The following is a 16,817-nucleotide window of genomic DNA, read 5'->3' on the forward strand; positions in this document are numbered from 1 at the left end:
CATTGAGCTAACACATGAGGGGAAGTTTCAGAAGACTTACATTTATTCACAAATCACAAAACATCCATCATTAACTGAAGTAATCGGTGATGCGCATCTGCGCATGTTTGCCTTGCAGCAAGTCATTCAATTTCGCACGCCTTGCAAAGCATTTCTACTTCGGCTCCAGCATTGTGCTGGCAAAAGGCGTTGCACGCGGCGGCAATGTCCAGCACTGACACTCTCTAAAAACAACGACGACTGCATCTCCGCTATTACCCTCTGCACCGCAGCCGTAGCGTGGCCAGCACATGATGAGAAAGGAGAAGCTTCTCCACGCGGAGGGGAGCAGATCGGCATTTGAGAGAGAACAGCACTCCACGGCAGTGGTTTTTTTTTTTTTTTTTTTTTGCTCTGTTCGCTGAAAGAAGGGTCTATGTAGCAAAGATGGGAAAGGGGAAGCGTGGCATCGCCGCGTGAGAGAGAGCCAACGCTCCATGACACTTTCCTTTTTTTTTCCTCTCTTCGCGCGCAGCATTGAAAGGAGAAGGGTCTTCACATGGCAGGGACGGAAAAGGGAGAAGTGTGGTACAGGTGCATCGCAGATCGGAATTTGAGAGAGAGCAAACGTTCCATAACAGCCTTTTCTTTTCTTTTATTTTCCGTTGTGCGCAGTGTTGACGTGTCGGAGTTGCCGTCGCAGGATTGAGCGAGGTGCTGAGAGCATTTTTTGGAGCGCGGTATGTTTGAATTGTCACAAGTGCTTGTGCGAGCGTGAATTCGAATTAACCGGAAGTTCGAATTAAGGGTGTTTGAATTAATGAGATTCGACTGTAGTGAGAACTAGCAGACAATGATTACAAGTGTAGGAGACATCTAGCAATAACAGTAAGAGCACTTGAGCTACCAGGCCAACATCACTTCATATTCTGACGCTGTCTGTCAGAGGATGTTATCTACAACACCCACTAAGTTTGCTTCATCTTTGCTTGCTTCCAGTCTACGAACGTCGTCTCAGTGGAAGTACAAGGCGCCCTTTTGGTGGTGCCTGCGACCGGTACAACCCCCAAACAACAATCACAAGTACGTTGACAGTAGAACTTAGCAGTTTTTCTAGCTCTGTTGTTGTAGACTTCGTAGGTTTTTATGCTCTTAAAAGGCATTTTGAAGCTGCACGAATTGAGAATTTCAACTAGTGTCCTCTGGCAACAAGCTCATGAATAGGCTTTCTCATTATTTCGCAGCATATGGTGCTTGCTGAATCCCGGCAAAACAGCACACTAGCATTCACTTTCATTGAGGCAAATGTCCTGTGAAATATTTCACTATAGTGACATGCTTGCTTGTATTCGTTATCCATTATAGCTATGCACTGCATGGGGAAATAACCAATTGTATCTTAAACTTGAGAACTGATTTTATTTAGGGGTGTGTGAATATTCAAACTACTGAATATTTACTAATTGTCTTTGCTATTCAATTGGATTTGCACAGGAATTTTCAATAATCGATCTGTGTGAACTTCTCATAGACAAATGCCGTCGACGTCAAACTAAAAATGACCCCATCAGGATTTTAATATGCTTCACCTCTATACGTGCTGGTATTGCGGCAAAGCTGCCTTTCAAACTCAGTTATGGTCGAGTTTTTAAAGTTTTTGAGGTGAATACAGTCCCATTAAGAATAGCCCCTTCAGACTTCATTAAACTTCTGTATTGCGGCAAAGGTGCCTTTCAGGCTCAGTCTTTGTCTGAAATGTATTAACTCAAGAAAACGATGGTTGTAACATGGAGATGATAGATGGGCCAGAAGTGAGGACTCAATTAATGCTGTTCTGGAACTGAAATTTGAGAAATTTTAGAACACCAAAGAGCCCTGAGAAAGAAATACCGCCTCCCCACAAAGACCTGAGCGGAGAGCAGTCGGTTGCCTGGAGACAGCTTTAGACTAATACGCACCCTTATCTCATGTTTTTTGAGTGAGATCTATCCAACACTTTATCACGTGACATAAGCCTGCCAACACACACAAGTAGTGCCAAGAAACTGTACGCCAACACCGGAGAAGTGGGAGGCTGCGCTGTCCTGCCCTAAGCCTGAAGAACAGCTCAAGCTGATCGACAGAGCTTGAAAGGTGGCAAAGGCCACAGGGGCCCATGACTGAGGGCTCCACCTTCGCTGAAAATATATTTGAAATAATGTTCTGCATTCATTCATTCATTTGGGTAGGAAGACCAAAAAATTGGATGTTGAAGATTTTTAGCTTGCAGAATTTCAAATGTTCTTGTACATTGATGTCTACGAGGCAGATTTGGAACTGCTAGCTTGAAGGGAGCACAACCTTGTCTCCCACATCATTTGGGCTTGCACAGAGGTTCAAAGAGGTGGAGAAGCTGTGTACACATTGGTTGCACCAAAACATGTACGACAGCATTTAGTGGAACTTCGTGTGTTCCCTTTAACAGGAGCTCCATTTACTGAGAGGTGAAAAATGCCACTATGAAACCAATCATTTAGAGGAAGTTCTTCCGTTTAAAGCATTACTTCAGTTTACCAAGACTCTACTGTACTACAACTTGGCCGCTGCATGGCCTCACTTTTTATAACACAACTATGAAATACCACCCCGTCAGCGCTTCATCAGTCTAGCGAAAAGAAACACTTTCATATTGTTTCATCTCATGACGATATGCTTAGGAATCCCCTCCAGCTCTTTTTTTTCCCTGCGATTTTGCTTCTAACTATTGAAAAAAATTATAGAAATGTTCGAGAAATATTACAAAAATACAGTGTAGACCACTTATAACATGACTGCTTACAATGCAGTGTTTTTCTAGTCTTGTTTACTCTCCCATAGAACCCTATGTATACACAAACTGCTTATCGTGCAGTCCCCCCCAAGATGAAAGACCGGTTATAATGCGGTGGCCGGGAATTGTTTGTGACAAATGCGGTAGCAAGCGCGCTTCTAAAAGGAGGTGCGCTGGGTGCGCCGCTGGGAAGCGAACGACAGGTCGTTACGGAGCAGGAGGGGAACTGACGAAAGGGCGGAGGGGAAAAAAAAGAAAATAAAAAAAAAGACCGCGGGACACTGCACGGGCACGACGAGTAAGAGATGAGGGCGGCTGCCTCGGTGACGATAAGCCTTTGTACTACGTCGCTAGCGTAGCTTCAGTCGCTCACCGCTCAATGTGGCACGTGCGATCCCTTCTTTATCAACTACACGCGCTTAACAGTTTCCTGCCGAGAAAGACGTCGTTATCGCGCTTGCAACAAATATCGGGTTGGCTTCGTCTGTAAATTGAAAACCTTTTACGGTTTGATGATGCGAGCTTTCACTTTTGCTGCCAATGCGCTGTCGTACGTAAGCATGACGAGTTGTCGACCGTCGTTGCTGATTTCCCGGCCGCGAACACGAATTTCTTGTCACGCATGTGGTTCTTAGTTCACTGCTAGTGCGATGTTTTTGACGCCAAATCTTCATGTTTTGGACAGACTTTACGCGACAACATATCAAACGGCAAGCTAGGCCGAATTGGGGTTGGTTGCGCTTTGATCGCTAGCCATCGCGTGTATCCAAGTTGCGGTTTGGTATTGAATCAACGAAACTCTTTGCCTTGGCCGCACTTGATGGGAAGGGATACATATCGTTAATGAAAACGAGCGCGGCACCTGTAGCGCTGAAATAGTGGTTTGCGATTCGATATTGATGTCCCAAATCAGGTGTGCGCCCATGAAATCGAATAGTTGGCGTCTTTGAACGTGTCAAATTCTGAACGTAATTCGACATAGTTTCTATGTAATGTGCATAATCGAGGTGGTAGTAGTCGGTGAATTTCTGCGATGGTGCTTTCATTTGTTAGACACCCCCTCACCACCCTTTCGCATTCATTTCATTGGCAATGCGTGCCTTTGAATGTGAAATGCTTTCAACATTCAGAAATTTAAATGTTAGCAAGCACACATCGCAGGTTTAGATTTTCGAACACACGAAGCTATATGTTCAGCCCGTTTTGCGCAAATGCGGCCCTTGAAAAATGTTGTTTTGGTTATAGTGCGGTAACGCTTATAGTGTGGATATTCGCGACTTACGTTATAAGTAGTCTATACTGTATGTTATTCGAGTTGCACTCGCACTTCAATATTGAATTCGCTTCACACCCAAGATTTTTCTATTCACACAGCTCTGGTTTTAAGGCGGTCGTGTGACCTTACTTTGGCTACAAGTCTAAGTACACATGGACGCCACAGCTTAGGGAGTGAGAAGCCAAGACCTGCAGCCCCATTACAGCGGTTGGCTAAATATACAGTGCATATATTTTCAGTTCTTTATGATAAAGCATAAGCGTTAGTGCTGTTTATTTTTAATTGAAGGTCATTGAAGTACATTTTAAGCCTCCTAGAAAAGTACACGACTAAGATGTTTCACATAGTAATTGGTGTCGATTGCATAAATTTGGTCAGGATGCCCACACTGAATGTTGTGCTCTATCCTCTGGGCACACAGCTCCACTGATGGCTCAGCAGATACTGCAACAGAGTAAAGAGGCCGAGGCTGCTGTGGCAGACGCATTGGAATGTTGGGTGAGCAAGCCTCACTTTTTTTCTTTGCATCTCTACATATCGCTTTCTTGTTGAGAAGTCTCTGTGATCGTATTTTTCTTAGGCCTCTGCAAACCTAGTGCACCTTCAAATTTTTCTACCCATTGCAGTGTGCATGCGCAGGCACACATTTAGGACCATGGAGTGTGTAATAAAATTTTAAATATATATATATATATAGCATTGAACTTTTTAAAGGTGTGGTCGCCATGTTTGTTTGCAGAACACTCCTCCGAGGAAGAACCGATACAACGCCTTCGACGATCAGTCGGATGAGAGCGAAACGTCTAGTGTCTGCTCAGACCGCTCGTTCAGTTCCTACAACAGAGGTGGTTATGAGGTGGGCACTTGTGGAATTTGTCTAACAACAAACATTCTAATGCCATCTGCGTGAGAGTCCCTTCTAGAAATGCAGTCGCTCTGTCCACAGGGCCACATCCCAGTGCAAGATGTGCCAACCATCTTGAAGCATCTGTCCAGCATCCACTGGTCAGACCGCAAAGAGGGCTTGCTGGGCCTGCTATCAGTGCTGCGGTCGGGGCGCACCCTCTCTCTGCCTGACCTCAAGAAGGTCACCGAAATGTTTACCAAGATGTTCATGGACCCCCACACCAAGGTGTGAACACCTTCACTGCCTGTATTCTTTGGCCACTCAAACATCTGCAGGTGTTGTATGCTTCTCTTGCAAGTTGTAGTGCCATTTACTCGCATAATTTGCACACCTTTATTCACTATTCTGGGGCTCCAAAAAGGGGGTGTGCAAATTATGCAGGGAATAATGTGCAATAGTCATAACGTGCAAATACGTACATAAAAAGATACATTGAAGCACAAACAAAGCGTACTTGTTTATATAACAGAATTAGCATGTAGTTTAACTGGTGACGCAGATTTGGTATTGCGAAAAATTGCAAAAAAAAAAAATGATCTGAAAATCAAGTTTTCAGCTTCTGGAACTCTTTTCCTATCTGATTCCAAAATATCTACACTGCAAACTGCACAGAAGAGCTTCACAAAATTCGTTTTACCCTCCTAGCTAGTGAAATTCTTCTGGAAGGGCGAGAAAACAGCGATTTTCAAAAAATGATAGTTTCTTGATGGTGCAGCTGGGGAGCCAGCTTCTCAATCTCATACGAAAGAGCATTTCTCCGTGTTCAAATTTCTCGCCTCAGCTGGCTCTTTCCTCATCATCATCAGTCGTCTTTAGGCCTAACTCTGCTGACGGCAAGACAAACTTTGCGGGCAAGAACGACGCACTAGTGCACTTGTCGCAATGTGCTTCTTCGCAAGCCACGAAGCACGTCACTCGCTAGCTCCTCGCTACTGCCGACAGGCATTTTACGCATCCGCAGCGGACGCCACATTCAATCCCCCCGCCCCAGCAAAACTGCCAAGGATTGTTTGGAACAGCGGCTAGTAATGTCGCGCGTCGGCTTTCTAAAATGCAATTTTTTTGTCATCGTAGCTACACATTTCGCACATTGTCACCGAACGCTGCTGCCAAGTGCATCACGCGCCAGATGCACTGTACACGCGGCCGCGTGCTTCACTGTCATATTGAGGGCTGTCAACAAGCTTTTTTATGCGATTTAGACGTGCTTATAGCCGCGCTTTGTATAGCTGCGAGCATCTTTGAATGTTCCGAGACAATGAAAACCTTGTAGATTAGCGTTTCCGCGACCGGCCATATGATGATGCGGTTCGTGGCTAGAGTAGCAAAAGAGCATGTATGAAGCAGGGTCACAAATTTTGATATGCCCGACTCGCGTCATAAAATAATTTGCTAAAAAATTCTTGTGCCACCAGTTTTCTGCCAATAACTGTTCGTTATTTAGTAAGAAGGCTAGGTAAGCCATCATGGTGTGAGCCATTTTTCTGATTCAATAAACCTCTTTCTCTATAAAAAATGTTCAATGATTATGTGTAATCAGTTTCTTAATCATACTGACAGTTTGAACTCAAGAAAGATGTGTAATCATTTCAATATATGGCCTTATTCATTTACTATCTATTCTGTGATGCTTATCACACCACTCCTTTATACGCAGCACTTGGTTTGAAAATCATACTTGTTCTTTCTAGATAAAAAAAAAAAGTGGTTAAGAAAAATATATAGGCAACAAAGGCCACATGCCTGAGAAGTCAAATATCACAAGACAAACCTGAGATCACAATTTTTAGGCGTTGCAGAGACTTAAAAAGAAGTTGAAACTAGGCTTGTGTGAATATTCGAATGCTTTGACTATTCGACCAAATAGTTGAGCATTCAAATTCGGTTTGATTCGAATTTAAATTATCTAATATATTAGAAGTATTCGCAGTAAAGGAATAGCTGTATATAAATGCGCATGCAACTACTTGTAAAGATGGTTTCACTGCAATGTAGGGGTGCTAAATCGTGAAAGCACGTATTCAGGAGAAACTCGCTTTGGCACGAAGCCCCCCTTCAAATTTAAAGGGGCTCAGCGACACTTATAGGACATGGTCAGAAAATGCTGCGGATCGGTAGTCGAGGCTGCCAGAATACACGAGGCAAATATTATAGCGCAGCACGCAGCCTGTAATTCACAATAAATTTTCAAACCTAAAAACTTTTCTTCCCTTGGCAAGTGACACTACAATCTCAAAAATCACTTGTCTCAGCCAGCCATTGGCTGATTTGAGCAAGGCGCGCTTGTTGTTACCGGGGCCGCCACGGGAGGCCGCCGCTTGTCCACGAGTACATGCGCGATCGCAATGAAAAGCTACATATTTGATGAAAGAAAAAAAAAAAGGTCACGAGGTGCGTGCGACGTATTTTCTTTAGCCGTGCCATTCCTCCCTGCTTAGCTTCCAGCTATTTCGTCGGTACGAGATGATAGAATACAATTGCAGCGTGCGACAAATTTTTGGAACTCTGCTTATACTGGACTGATTCTAGAAACTTTGTGGCGGTAAATTTGTGAGGCAACAAGCATGTTCACTGGCTCCATGGCTACTTGAAAAAGTGTTGCAGGGCCCCTTTAAAGGAACATGTTACCCTCGAATCAATTCATTTTATTAAGTTTGTTATGATGGCTTATATGCTCCAACTATAATAAATTGTAAAGCACTATGTATTTTACAGGTTATCACTCGCATCCTACTGAAATACTACTCAAGGTTGTTTCAACTTCTTTTGAACAAAAAAAAAATGGCATTTGCTTAAGGCCCCTATTTCAATTCAAAAGAACTAGTGTGAAGGTTAGTTAGGTGGTGATAAATATTCCTGTTTTTTTTTTATATGTCATACATACCATTCGAATTCGATTCGAAGTTATTCGATCAAAATCGCTATTTGCTTCCAATTCACTTCGAACGTAAAATTCACTATTCGCACAAGCCTAGTTAAAACTTTAACTGCAGTTTTTCCAATTTACGGTTTTGTAACCACTGTACAGATTTTGATTCTGTTTGTTTTGTAATGCTCCTTCAGCGGGCTGCAATCTTAGTTTTTCATTTTACTCCCTAAAAAATTTTTCATGGGGTTTTTTGTTTGTAGTGCAAGTGGGCTCATTGCAGTGTTGCTGGAGAAAATGTCAACTACAAGTTTTATTGTTGCAAAAAAATTATTTTGAAAATGCAGCCCCTTTCAGCATCCATTTGGCTGTGCATACAGTAATTACCAACTATTTTTGTAATTTTATGAATCCAAATCCTCCATTCCTTCCACGAGCTTTAATGAAGACATAATTATTCTCTCAATAAGTTTTTGTGGTATCGCCTCGAAATTTTTATGAGAGCACTGCAAGGCAAATTTCAGCGTCTGTGCTAATTTTCATCAATATCGAACCAGAAACAAGAAAGCTCGTTTTGAAAAACATGTCTCCCCTTAACCAGTCAGATCCTGTCACGTGCAGTCTAGTCAGAATCGCTGATCGAGAGGTTCGATTGAGAATCATCGTTGCGGCCGCTGCCACCGCCCTACCAAAGTACATCACCCTCGTTTCTATCTAGGGCGTTTGAATATCCTATTTTTTGAGGCTCTTCTCAACAATGCTGGTAGAAACTAGGTCCCTTGACACAGCAATACTGGAGGACCCTAGCGTTCGCACGTAATTTAAGTCTTTTTAATGACAGGAAACTTGTATCAGCAAGCATGTGCACTCTTTCTTCCGTACTGATCGCGCCAATCGTCATAGTTGAAGAACTTTAGGCTGAAGTGCTTTGTGATAGCACGATTCCCGTTTTTTTTTTTTTTTAGGCAAACTTCACAACCGCGAGCTTAAATTTTGCAGTAGATATAATTACTGTAGCCCACCGCAAGGGAACAGTAAAAATGCGAAGGACGGATGGCAAAACCTAAACTTTTGAAATCAATCAAGCATGCATTATAGCGCGGACACGGAGACTGAGGGGAACACTTGTGGCGACTAGCCCAACAGGCCTTCGCATGCCTCCGGTGCTGAAAGTTGTCCGTGCTGTGGCACAAGCAAGCATTCACATGGTGGTATAGATGGTTAGAAGGGAGAGGGAACAAATGCTGGAGTATTTCAGGCGTCCTGTCAACAGGTTTGAGTGATCGTGCACGGTATTCTAGGGACCTTAGTCCGGGGTAAGTCTTCAGAAAAAGAGACTTCGCACTCGCAGCCAGTTTGACTGCACTCGCCTGATCGGCAGGGCACACGCCCGTCCAAAGAATCCAAAAACCAGCAATCTCTTAGTGCGCGTGCCGACGAGCTGGCTCGGCTGGGTCAGGGAGCACAAAATATGCGAGTAAATATTTCTTTTTCTTTTCATAAAGCTGACAAAATATTACGGTGGCACAAATTATGCGATGGCGTAAATTATGTGAGTAAATGCCATATATGGTTTTCTGACTTTTCTCTCACCACAGAGGTAGCTACATGGTTGAGTGTCTGCTTCCAATGTGGTAGGTGCCAGGTTTGATTCCCGGTATCAACCGGAAGCCCGCTGTTCTTTTCTAATGGGAAGAGGAGTACACTGACCAGGAGCTCAGTTCATGAGTATTCATCTTGAAAGGTGGCCCCATAAGGGTTCGCAAAGGTCCACAGAGCACACGTTAATCCACCACAGCCTTAGTGAAATAGTTGAGCATCTGCTGCTGCGGTGGGAAGCAGACAATTGCTGCCGTCAAGTGAAATAGGTGCAAGTGTGCTTCCAGTCTGGTGCTCGGCAGAAAAGAAGTACATAGTTCGTGGGGAGGGCACCCACCCTGTGGGAAAGCGGCGGCATGGGACGGCAGACCTAAATATTAGGTCATGCTCTCTGTTTATTATTTTTTTTAGGGGCAAAGCTTCTTACGCTGTAGTTCAATCCCTCCTCTGTTGCCATAGCCACCCCTTACTCCTCACAATGCTCACTAGATGACGCTGCACTGTTGCTGTACAAAGAGTAACCATATATGGTTCCTATGGGACCAGAGTAGCGCAACTGTTTTCCTCCACCAGCAACCATGCATTGCAGAGAAGCTGAAGCTCAAGCTAATTTTGTGTTTCCCCCGTCGCCGCTGCATTAGCGTGAATTGGCGCTGCATTGGGCCAGTCAAGTTCAAAGCAAATCCAGCTGGTCTTCGTGCCTTTTTTGAATGCAGTTCATTGATGCGCTCGGGGAACTGTAGATCAGCTCTATGTGCTCACCAGGTCTGCAGTTCTATCATCAAGGCCATCGGAATGTTACAATGATTGGGTAAACTGGTAAAAGATGTTTTACATGCTTCTGAGTGCTGTGTTGTTTGTGGTGTACACGCTAAAAGAGCACTGAACTGTTCTTTGTTGCGCATTCATATCTGTTCATAGGAAGCTCGATTATCTATCTTCATGCAAAGGAAATATATTAATTCGCCGCTGACATAGCTACAAGGGCGCAGTTGTTGAAGTCTCTGAATTTTACAGTGAAAGCTCTCATGAGATCACTAGGGCCGACTCTGGCGTCATAGGTGTTCGCCACCACCGGGTCCGTGATCACTATTGCATAAAATTTAAAAAAAGAAAAAAACCATACCAAAAAAATTGCCTTTTTTCAGGAATCGAACCAGAGTTTTTTGTGTGGCAGCACAGTGCTTTACCGCAAAGCCACACCAAGAGTGTGAGTAGTACTTTAAACTGACTTTATGTAGGCTCCAAATTGGGTAAAAATTTGCGTTTACGTGTCAAATAAATCGTTTTAGAACAGTGCAGTAGCAATCGTGTGTCACACAATGCGAATTGTGCAAAGAGTGTACCGTTATATTCTTACCACTTCAAAAGCTTTTCATTTGGTTATATTTTCTTCATTTGGTTATATTCACCGAGACTTATCGGGCGATTTCGTGTACCGTCAAGGTCATTGAATGTTGCATATTTCATCAGTGTAATGTGAATACTGAATGTTCCCGCTCGTTATCCGGTCGAGAATTCCGAAAATTCGCGAAATGTGAATGTCCCAAGACAAAAGTTGATAATGTCTGCTCTGTACTTTTCGCCACATGCTGAGCAAGAACGTCGCTTTTTTTTTTTACAGCGCTATTCTGTCAGCTCTTATGTTGCACTTTAGCAATCGGGCACAAAAGCGCACTTCAAGCACTGCAAACAGTGCGTGAAGGACGCAAGCCAAGCTAGTATGTCAGTATGTAACACGGCAAAAAAAAAAAAAACGGCAGGGGTGTGTTTTGCAAAAACAGAGGGCGACTTCGCCGCATAGCTGGTTGCTAGCCAAGCAAGATGGCTGACCTATGCGCTACTCTTGTCTCAAAGGCACCATATACAGTTACTCAGGCAGTACGTGAAGTGATCACTAGATGGCATGGAGGCGTGCAGTTTAGTTTTGATTGGATGGCGAGCAGACAGATAGGCATACGGCTGAGCTGAGAGCCCACGAAGCTTGACCCCACTAATCATTATTCATCATTATCCTCATCTCTTTCGAGTATATGCGAATAGTGCATGGGACATGAAACTGAATAGTGACAAAAGCTATTCTTGAGAATAACAAAAAAAGCGAGCTTTCGTGCCTTGATGCATAGCGTCTGCGCAATAAGTCCTTCAAAGATGTAGAAAATACAAATATCTAGAAGTCACTTAGACAAAAGTACTTCATGTGATCAGATCACATTATAAGCATATTCACAGCTGCACTTAAGAAACTGGGTGAGCTAATTGCTCTGTTACTGTGGCAAAGTGGTTCCTTAATAAACTGGTTTCGGTTTCAGCTTTCACAGATGCACATTTGCTACAGTTCATTTGTGCATGTGTGTGCAGTGGTTAAGTGCGTTAAACCACGATTACTGAGCATGCGGACGTTTTGGATACTATTTTCCTACGCTTCATTTGATTTTAACTATGGCACCACTCAGAACCTCTGCCTTGAGCCGTTGAACAGTACGCTTGCTTACAACGGTTAGCTGGCTAGCTGGATGAATGACGGGTAGTCTCGGTTGCATAATTTTCACACACATTGCAGACCACTTGCTTTCTTTGTTTTAGTTCTCAAGCTAAATTGAAAATTATATGTGGCAATCAATTGGCGAGTTACCGTAGGAAAAAGGTGCCATTGATGAGGAAACCAGTGGAAAATGCTGCAGCCAAAAAAAAAAAAACCCCCGAAATTGAGGCTGTGGGTACATTCGACATTTCGTATATTTTCTAACAGTGTTTATCATCTGATACGGTTCACACTGAAATTTTACTATTCAGGCTATTAGAACTTCCTGAAAAGAAATACAGTCAACGTTTGATTGGCAGTGGCCCTTTCAGATTTTCAATACCGTATAACTCACCCCATCCCAATCTCATATTGCGGCAAAGCTACCTTTCAAGCCCCGCTATGGTCACAAATGTATTGACTCAAGAAAATGCTGGTTACAAGATGGGGATGATAGATTTAGTGGGGGTCTCAATGCTTTTTGGGATCTCAAGCTTGGGTAGGAAGGTTGAAAAATGAGACGCTCAGATTTTTAGAACCCAAAATTTCAGATGTTCTATATTGACGTCCGTGAAACAGATTCAGAACTCCTGTGCCTCTCACGTGTTGTTGGCAACACTTTAGTGGCACCAAAATAAAATAAAATTTGATGTCTACATTGCCTCATTCTTGATAAGACCAGCATGAAACATCATTTTGCCAGTGCTTCATCAGTCTAGCCAAAAGAAACATTTTAATGTTGCTATATCATAAATATATGCTGAAGAATACCTTAAACAGTGTGCATACAGGTCCTTGAAAACCCTTGAATCTGAAAAATGCATTTTCAAGGCCCTTGAAAGTCCTGGAATTTTTTTCCATCCTTGAAAAGCCTTTAATTTCTTGAGCACTCCAAATCGACATAGCGGCCTCCTTTATGTGGTAGATTGGCTTACCTGCAAAGTCTCCCGGATTTCAACCAGTTGTTACGTTTGTACGGTTGTCAGGAAAATCTCCCGGAAGATAAAATTTGTTTGCGTGATCTGGCCACATTGACCAAAATGCGGCCCAGTCCAATGTAGGCTTTTTACGAACCCATTGCGTCTTATTGTGAACGAATTCAGGAGGCGTTCAGCTAAACGTACTGTAGCATCTCAATGATGCGAAACGGGCAGATATACGAATTGTAAAATTCCTCAGCCAAGTTCCACTATGTTCATTGGGCCAAAATTCGCATGTCCCGAGTTCTTTTCCTCATGGCAGCTGGTTGTATGAACTTTAGTGCTGAAACCGAGGAATGAAGGCCAAGAACAGCGCACGCACTGTCAGAACTGCAGTTATCATTTGCCACAACTGCTGTGGACGAAACCGTGGTCGTTTTTGACACGATGATGTGTAGCGACTACGTTGTAAAACTCCGAAAGTGCACGCACCTTCAACGCTCGACCAGTTAAAGCGACGTTGCGTTCCACAAACGCGGTGCAGAAAATCGTGGCAGATGCGGTCATAGCAAAAAAACAACATGGTTTTGAACGTACGTGCACAGCCAACGCACGTGGATTTAAAATAAAACAACCGATTTTCGCAACTGCCGCATGAGAAGCCGCGGTTGCGGACACTGCTAATGAGGTGGTAGAGGCGATAAAGATATAAAAAACACGGAGTGTTCTGACGTACCTTTCCAAAGAATAAGTCACGTATTCTGTCGATCTGGGTACTTTGGCTATACTTAAGTTTTCAGGCAGCCTTAAGTGAAGCTTCGATCCGCACTTCTCTAGCTACTGGCTGCGTCGTCGTCCGTTTGCATGTGTCCCGGAAAGACATATGCAAGTTCTTTTGACAGAAATAGATTTTGCTGGTTGTTTTCACGACACTCCCTCCCCCTCTTTCTGTTGCGGAAATCTCCCAGATTCAAGATCCTTGAACTTGACAGGAATGAATCTGCATTCACCTGGCCAACTCTCCATGTCTGAAACAGTAAATTGGCGTGAGTCGATGTGGTTTTGTTTTCCAAAACTGCACGGGGAATAAAGCTTTACTGTGTCGAACCAAGAACAAACGAAGTGAGACTCTCAGTGCTCTTTGGTGCTGGCTCCTTTCCAATTGTGAGAGCGGTGAAGCTAAAGTGAGCTAAAGTACAAACTGGACATCTTTTTTATAATTGCACTATGCATGTACTATATAAGTGCAATAAAAATGAGTCAATTTTGAAAAATTCAGAATAAAAAAATCAATATTGCGTGCTGCTTTTAGTCTTTGAAAAACCTGTGACAGGTCCTGGAAAGTCCTTGAATATTCTTGAATTTTCTCTTTGGAAACCTGTACGAACCCTGCCCTAAAACTTTTTTCTGCAATAACGTAACCGCTTATGGTACAAAACCTGTTACAGTGCGATCATTTTCCATTCCAGTTTACCCTCCCCTAGAATCCCATGTATACGCATATTGTTTATGGTGCAGTTCTCCATGATGAACTTTGTGATAAACTGTACGAGTGCGCGTATAAAAGGACGCGGCGCGCTGGGGAGTCTGCGACGAGGTCTTTACAGAGTACCGTATAAACCGGACTATAGGTCGAGTGGTAATAAAGGTCGACCCCCCAAGTTCAGGTTACCGAAAAAGAAAAAAGGGAAAACAACCCAAAACTGCCGAAACACATTTATTCGCAAATTGGGTGCACCACACCCCGATCATCGGAGCTCCCCTCAACCACCATAGCAACTGGATCCTATTCGTCCGACGAAGCACCACTGTCTTCCGAAGACGAGAGTTTGTTGCTGGCCGCCTCCCACAGTGCGTCGCCCTCCGTGCCATCCAGAGAGTTGCTGAAGCAACATTTCTTGAAAGCCTTTTCCACCATGGAATCTGGCAAGAAACGCCAGGCGGAAAGCGCCCAGCAACAAACAGTTGCAAGCGGAGGCCTCTGTAGGAGGCCCGTCGGTGTCTTGGTTGTCGCCGGACATTCACTCTTAGTACTCCAGCCGCACTCGGTCCTTGAACGGCTTGTCCAGCACAACGTGGAGCGGCTGGAGGGTGGACGTCATACCACCTGGTATCACGGCGAGGTCCGTTTTCTTGTCGCCGAGCGCGCGTTTCACTGCGTCGGTTAAGTGACCACGAAACGCATCCAACACCAGCATGCTGTGAAGACGCAGCAGTGCACTTGCTCGACGGTTCCAGACTACTCTTATCCATTCGAGCACTATGGCCTCGTCCATGTATCCCTTTTTGTTGACGCGAACGACAACTCCGGGCGGGAACACTTCCTTCGGCATTGTCTTGCGTTTCAAAATGATGAAGGGCGGAAGCTTTCTACCATCTGCCGTGCATGCCAGCATGACGGTGAAGCTGGAGTGCTCGTTGCCAGTGGACAACAGCTTCACATCCTTGGCGCCGCGCTGCGTGATCGTGGTCAACGAAGGCATGTCAAACCACACGAGGGTCTCATCGGCGTTGCCAATCTGTTCCATCATGTAATTGTTCTGCTCCCGAAGCCGGTTCACGAAGCGCTCAAAGTTATAAGCTTGTCCTCGAACTCCTCGGGCAACTTCTGACAGATGGATGTGCGCCGTCGGAGAGAGAATCTTTTGCGTCACATAAATCGACGCACCCAAGAGTTCGGTGCACAAAACTCTTCTCTCGTGAGCCATCTTCTCGAGTAAGTTCCACGGCTTTCTTGCTAATGGTATCTACGGTCACTGGCAGCGAGCGCGCACGAACTTCCCGCACAAAGTGCAATAGCTTATCCTCCAGCTGCGGATGAACGGCACTTCTTCTACGAAAAGACATTTTTCGAGGATTACACATGTGCAGCTTCTCTTTCTGCGCCCTCCAATGGCGCACGCTTTTTTTCGATACACCAAAGCGGCGCTGAGCAGCCATATTCTCGTTCGCTTCTGCGAACTCAACAACATTTAGTTTAAATTGAGTACTGCCTCTTCGTACCGCTACTCATATAAACTGAACGAAAAAAATATACCACTAAAAATGCAGCGCAACCTCAAGCGAAGTGAAAACTCTGAACAGATCGCAAGCAAATCACGAGCACAAAGAAAAGAGACAGAGAAAAAAAAAAACAGCCTGCAATTGGATTTGGATGCGGTTATGGCCGCGTCCGGCTTCTCAAGCACATGCAAGCCTCATGTTGCCAGACAGCGGCGCAGTTTCGGGTAGACACTGCTATTTAGGACGAGGGGCGACTTTAGGTTAATATTTTATTGAAAATATCTCGACTTATATTCGGTTTATACAGTAGGAGGAGACGTGGACTGAATGAACAGAGGGTGGAGGGAAGAAAAAGAAAAGAAAAAACACGCCTGATCCCGCTGTATAGGAATCGGTATAACACGAAAGTAAAACGTGTCTTTACAGAGGTAGTTGAGCGTCTACTGTACATTGTTTCAGCAACAGCAATAAATTCTAAAGTCTCGTTAGAAACGGCAAGCAGCTCAAAACCCGCAGCGCACACCTCAAGCAGAAAGCACACCTGAAATCAGAATACACAGGACGAGTGTGGACTAACAACTGTCACAGCTCGACATTTAAAGTGCGCTGTTCAAACAGAAAAGATGCAGGAAACAAGCACAGAAGCATACACAGGACAAGTGCGAATAACTCTCGCAATTCTTCCTGCATCGTGTGTCAGCAGTGCGCTCCTTTCGTAAACACAGCCATGGCAGCTTACAAAGTGACCCTGCTCCTCTTCCAAATCGCGAGTCTGATAAGTATGCACGAAGGAGAGACCATGCTTTGTGGAGGCGGAGCTTCGTAGAGACGACTACCTTTTGAGTGCGCCCTGTGCGAGCCTGTCGCGCTATCTCCCCACTGATAACAAAAACGCAATAAAGTTTCGAAGCTCTCGGAACTGCCATACAATGTA

General features: G+C 44.3%; 1 protein-coding gene across 11 annotated transcripts in view; it reads left to right on the forward strand.

The window, feature by feature from the left end:
- The window catches only part of LOC119171618 (CLIP-associating protein 1-B), a 274,680-nt gene that overhangs the window by 194,261 nt on the left and 63,602 nt on the right, over positions 1–16,817 (forward strand). For all 11 annotated transcript variants that reach the window (XM_037422393.2, XM_037422396.2, XM_075892178.1 and 8 more), the window contains 4 exons: positions 979–1,062; positions 4,486–4,562; positions 4,804–4,920; positions 5,011–5,196. In XM_037422393.2, the coding sequence (XP_037278290.2) occupies positions 979–1,062; positions 4,486–4,562; positions 4,804–4,920; positions 5,011–5,196 (464 nt within the window). The remainder of the gene's footprint in view (positions 1–978; positions 1,063–4,485; positions 4,563–4,803; positions 4,921–5,010; positions 5,197–16,817) is intronic.

The sequence above is a fragment of the Rhipicephalus microplus genome, chromosome 4 (assembly GCF_043290135.1).
Source record: "Rhipicephalus microplus isolate Deutch F79 chromosome 4, USDA_Rmic, whole genome shotgun sequence".
In the NCBI taxonomy this organism is placed as follows: domain Eukaryota; kingdom Metazoa; phylum Arthropoda; class Arachnida; order Ixodida; family Ixodidae; genus Rhipicephalus; species Rhipicephalus microplus.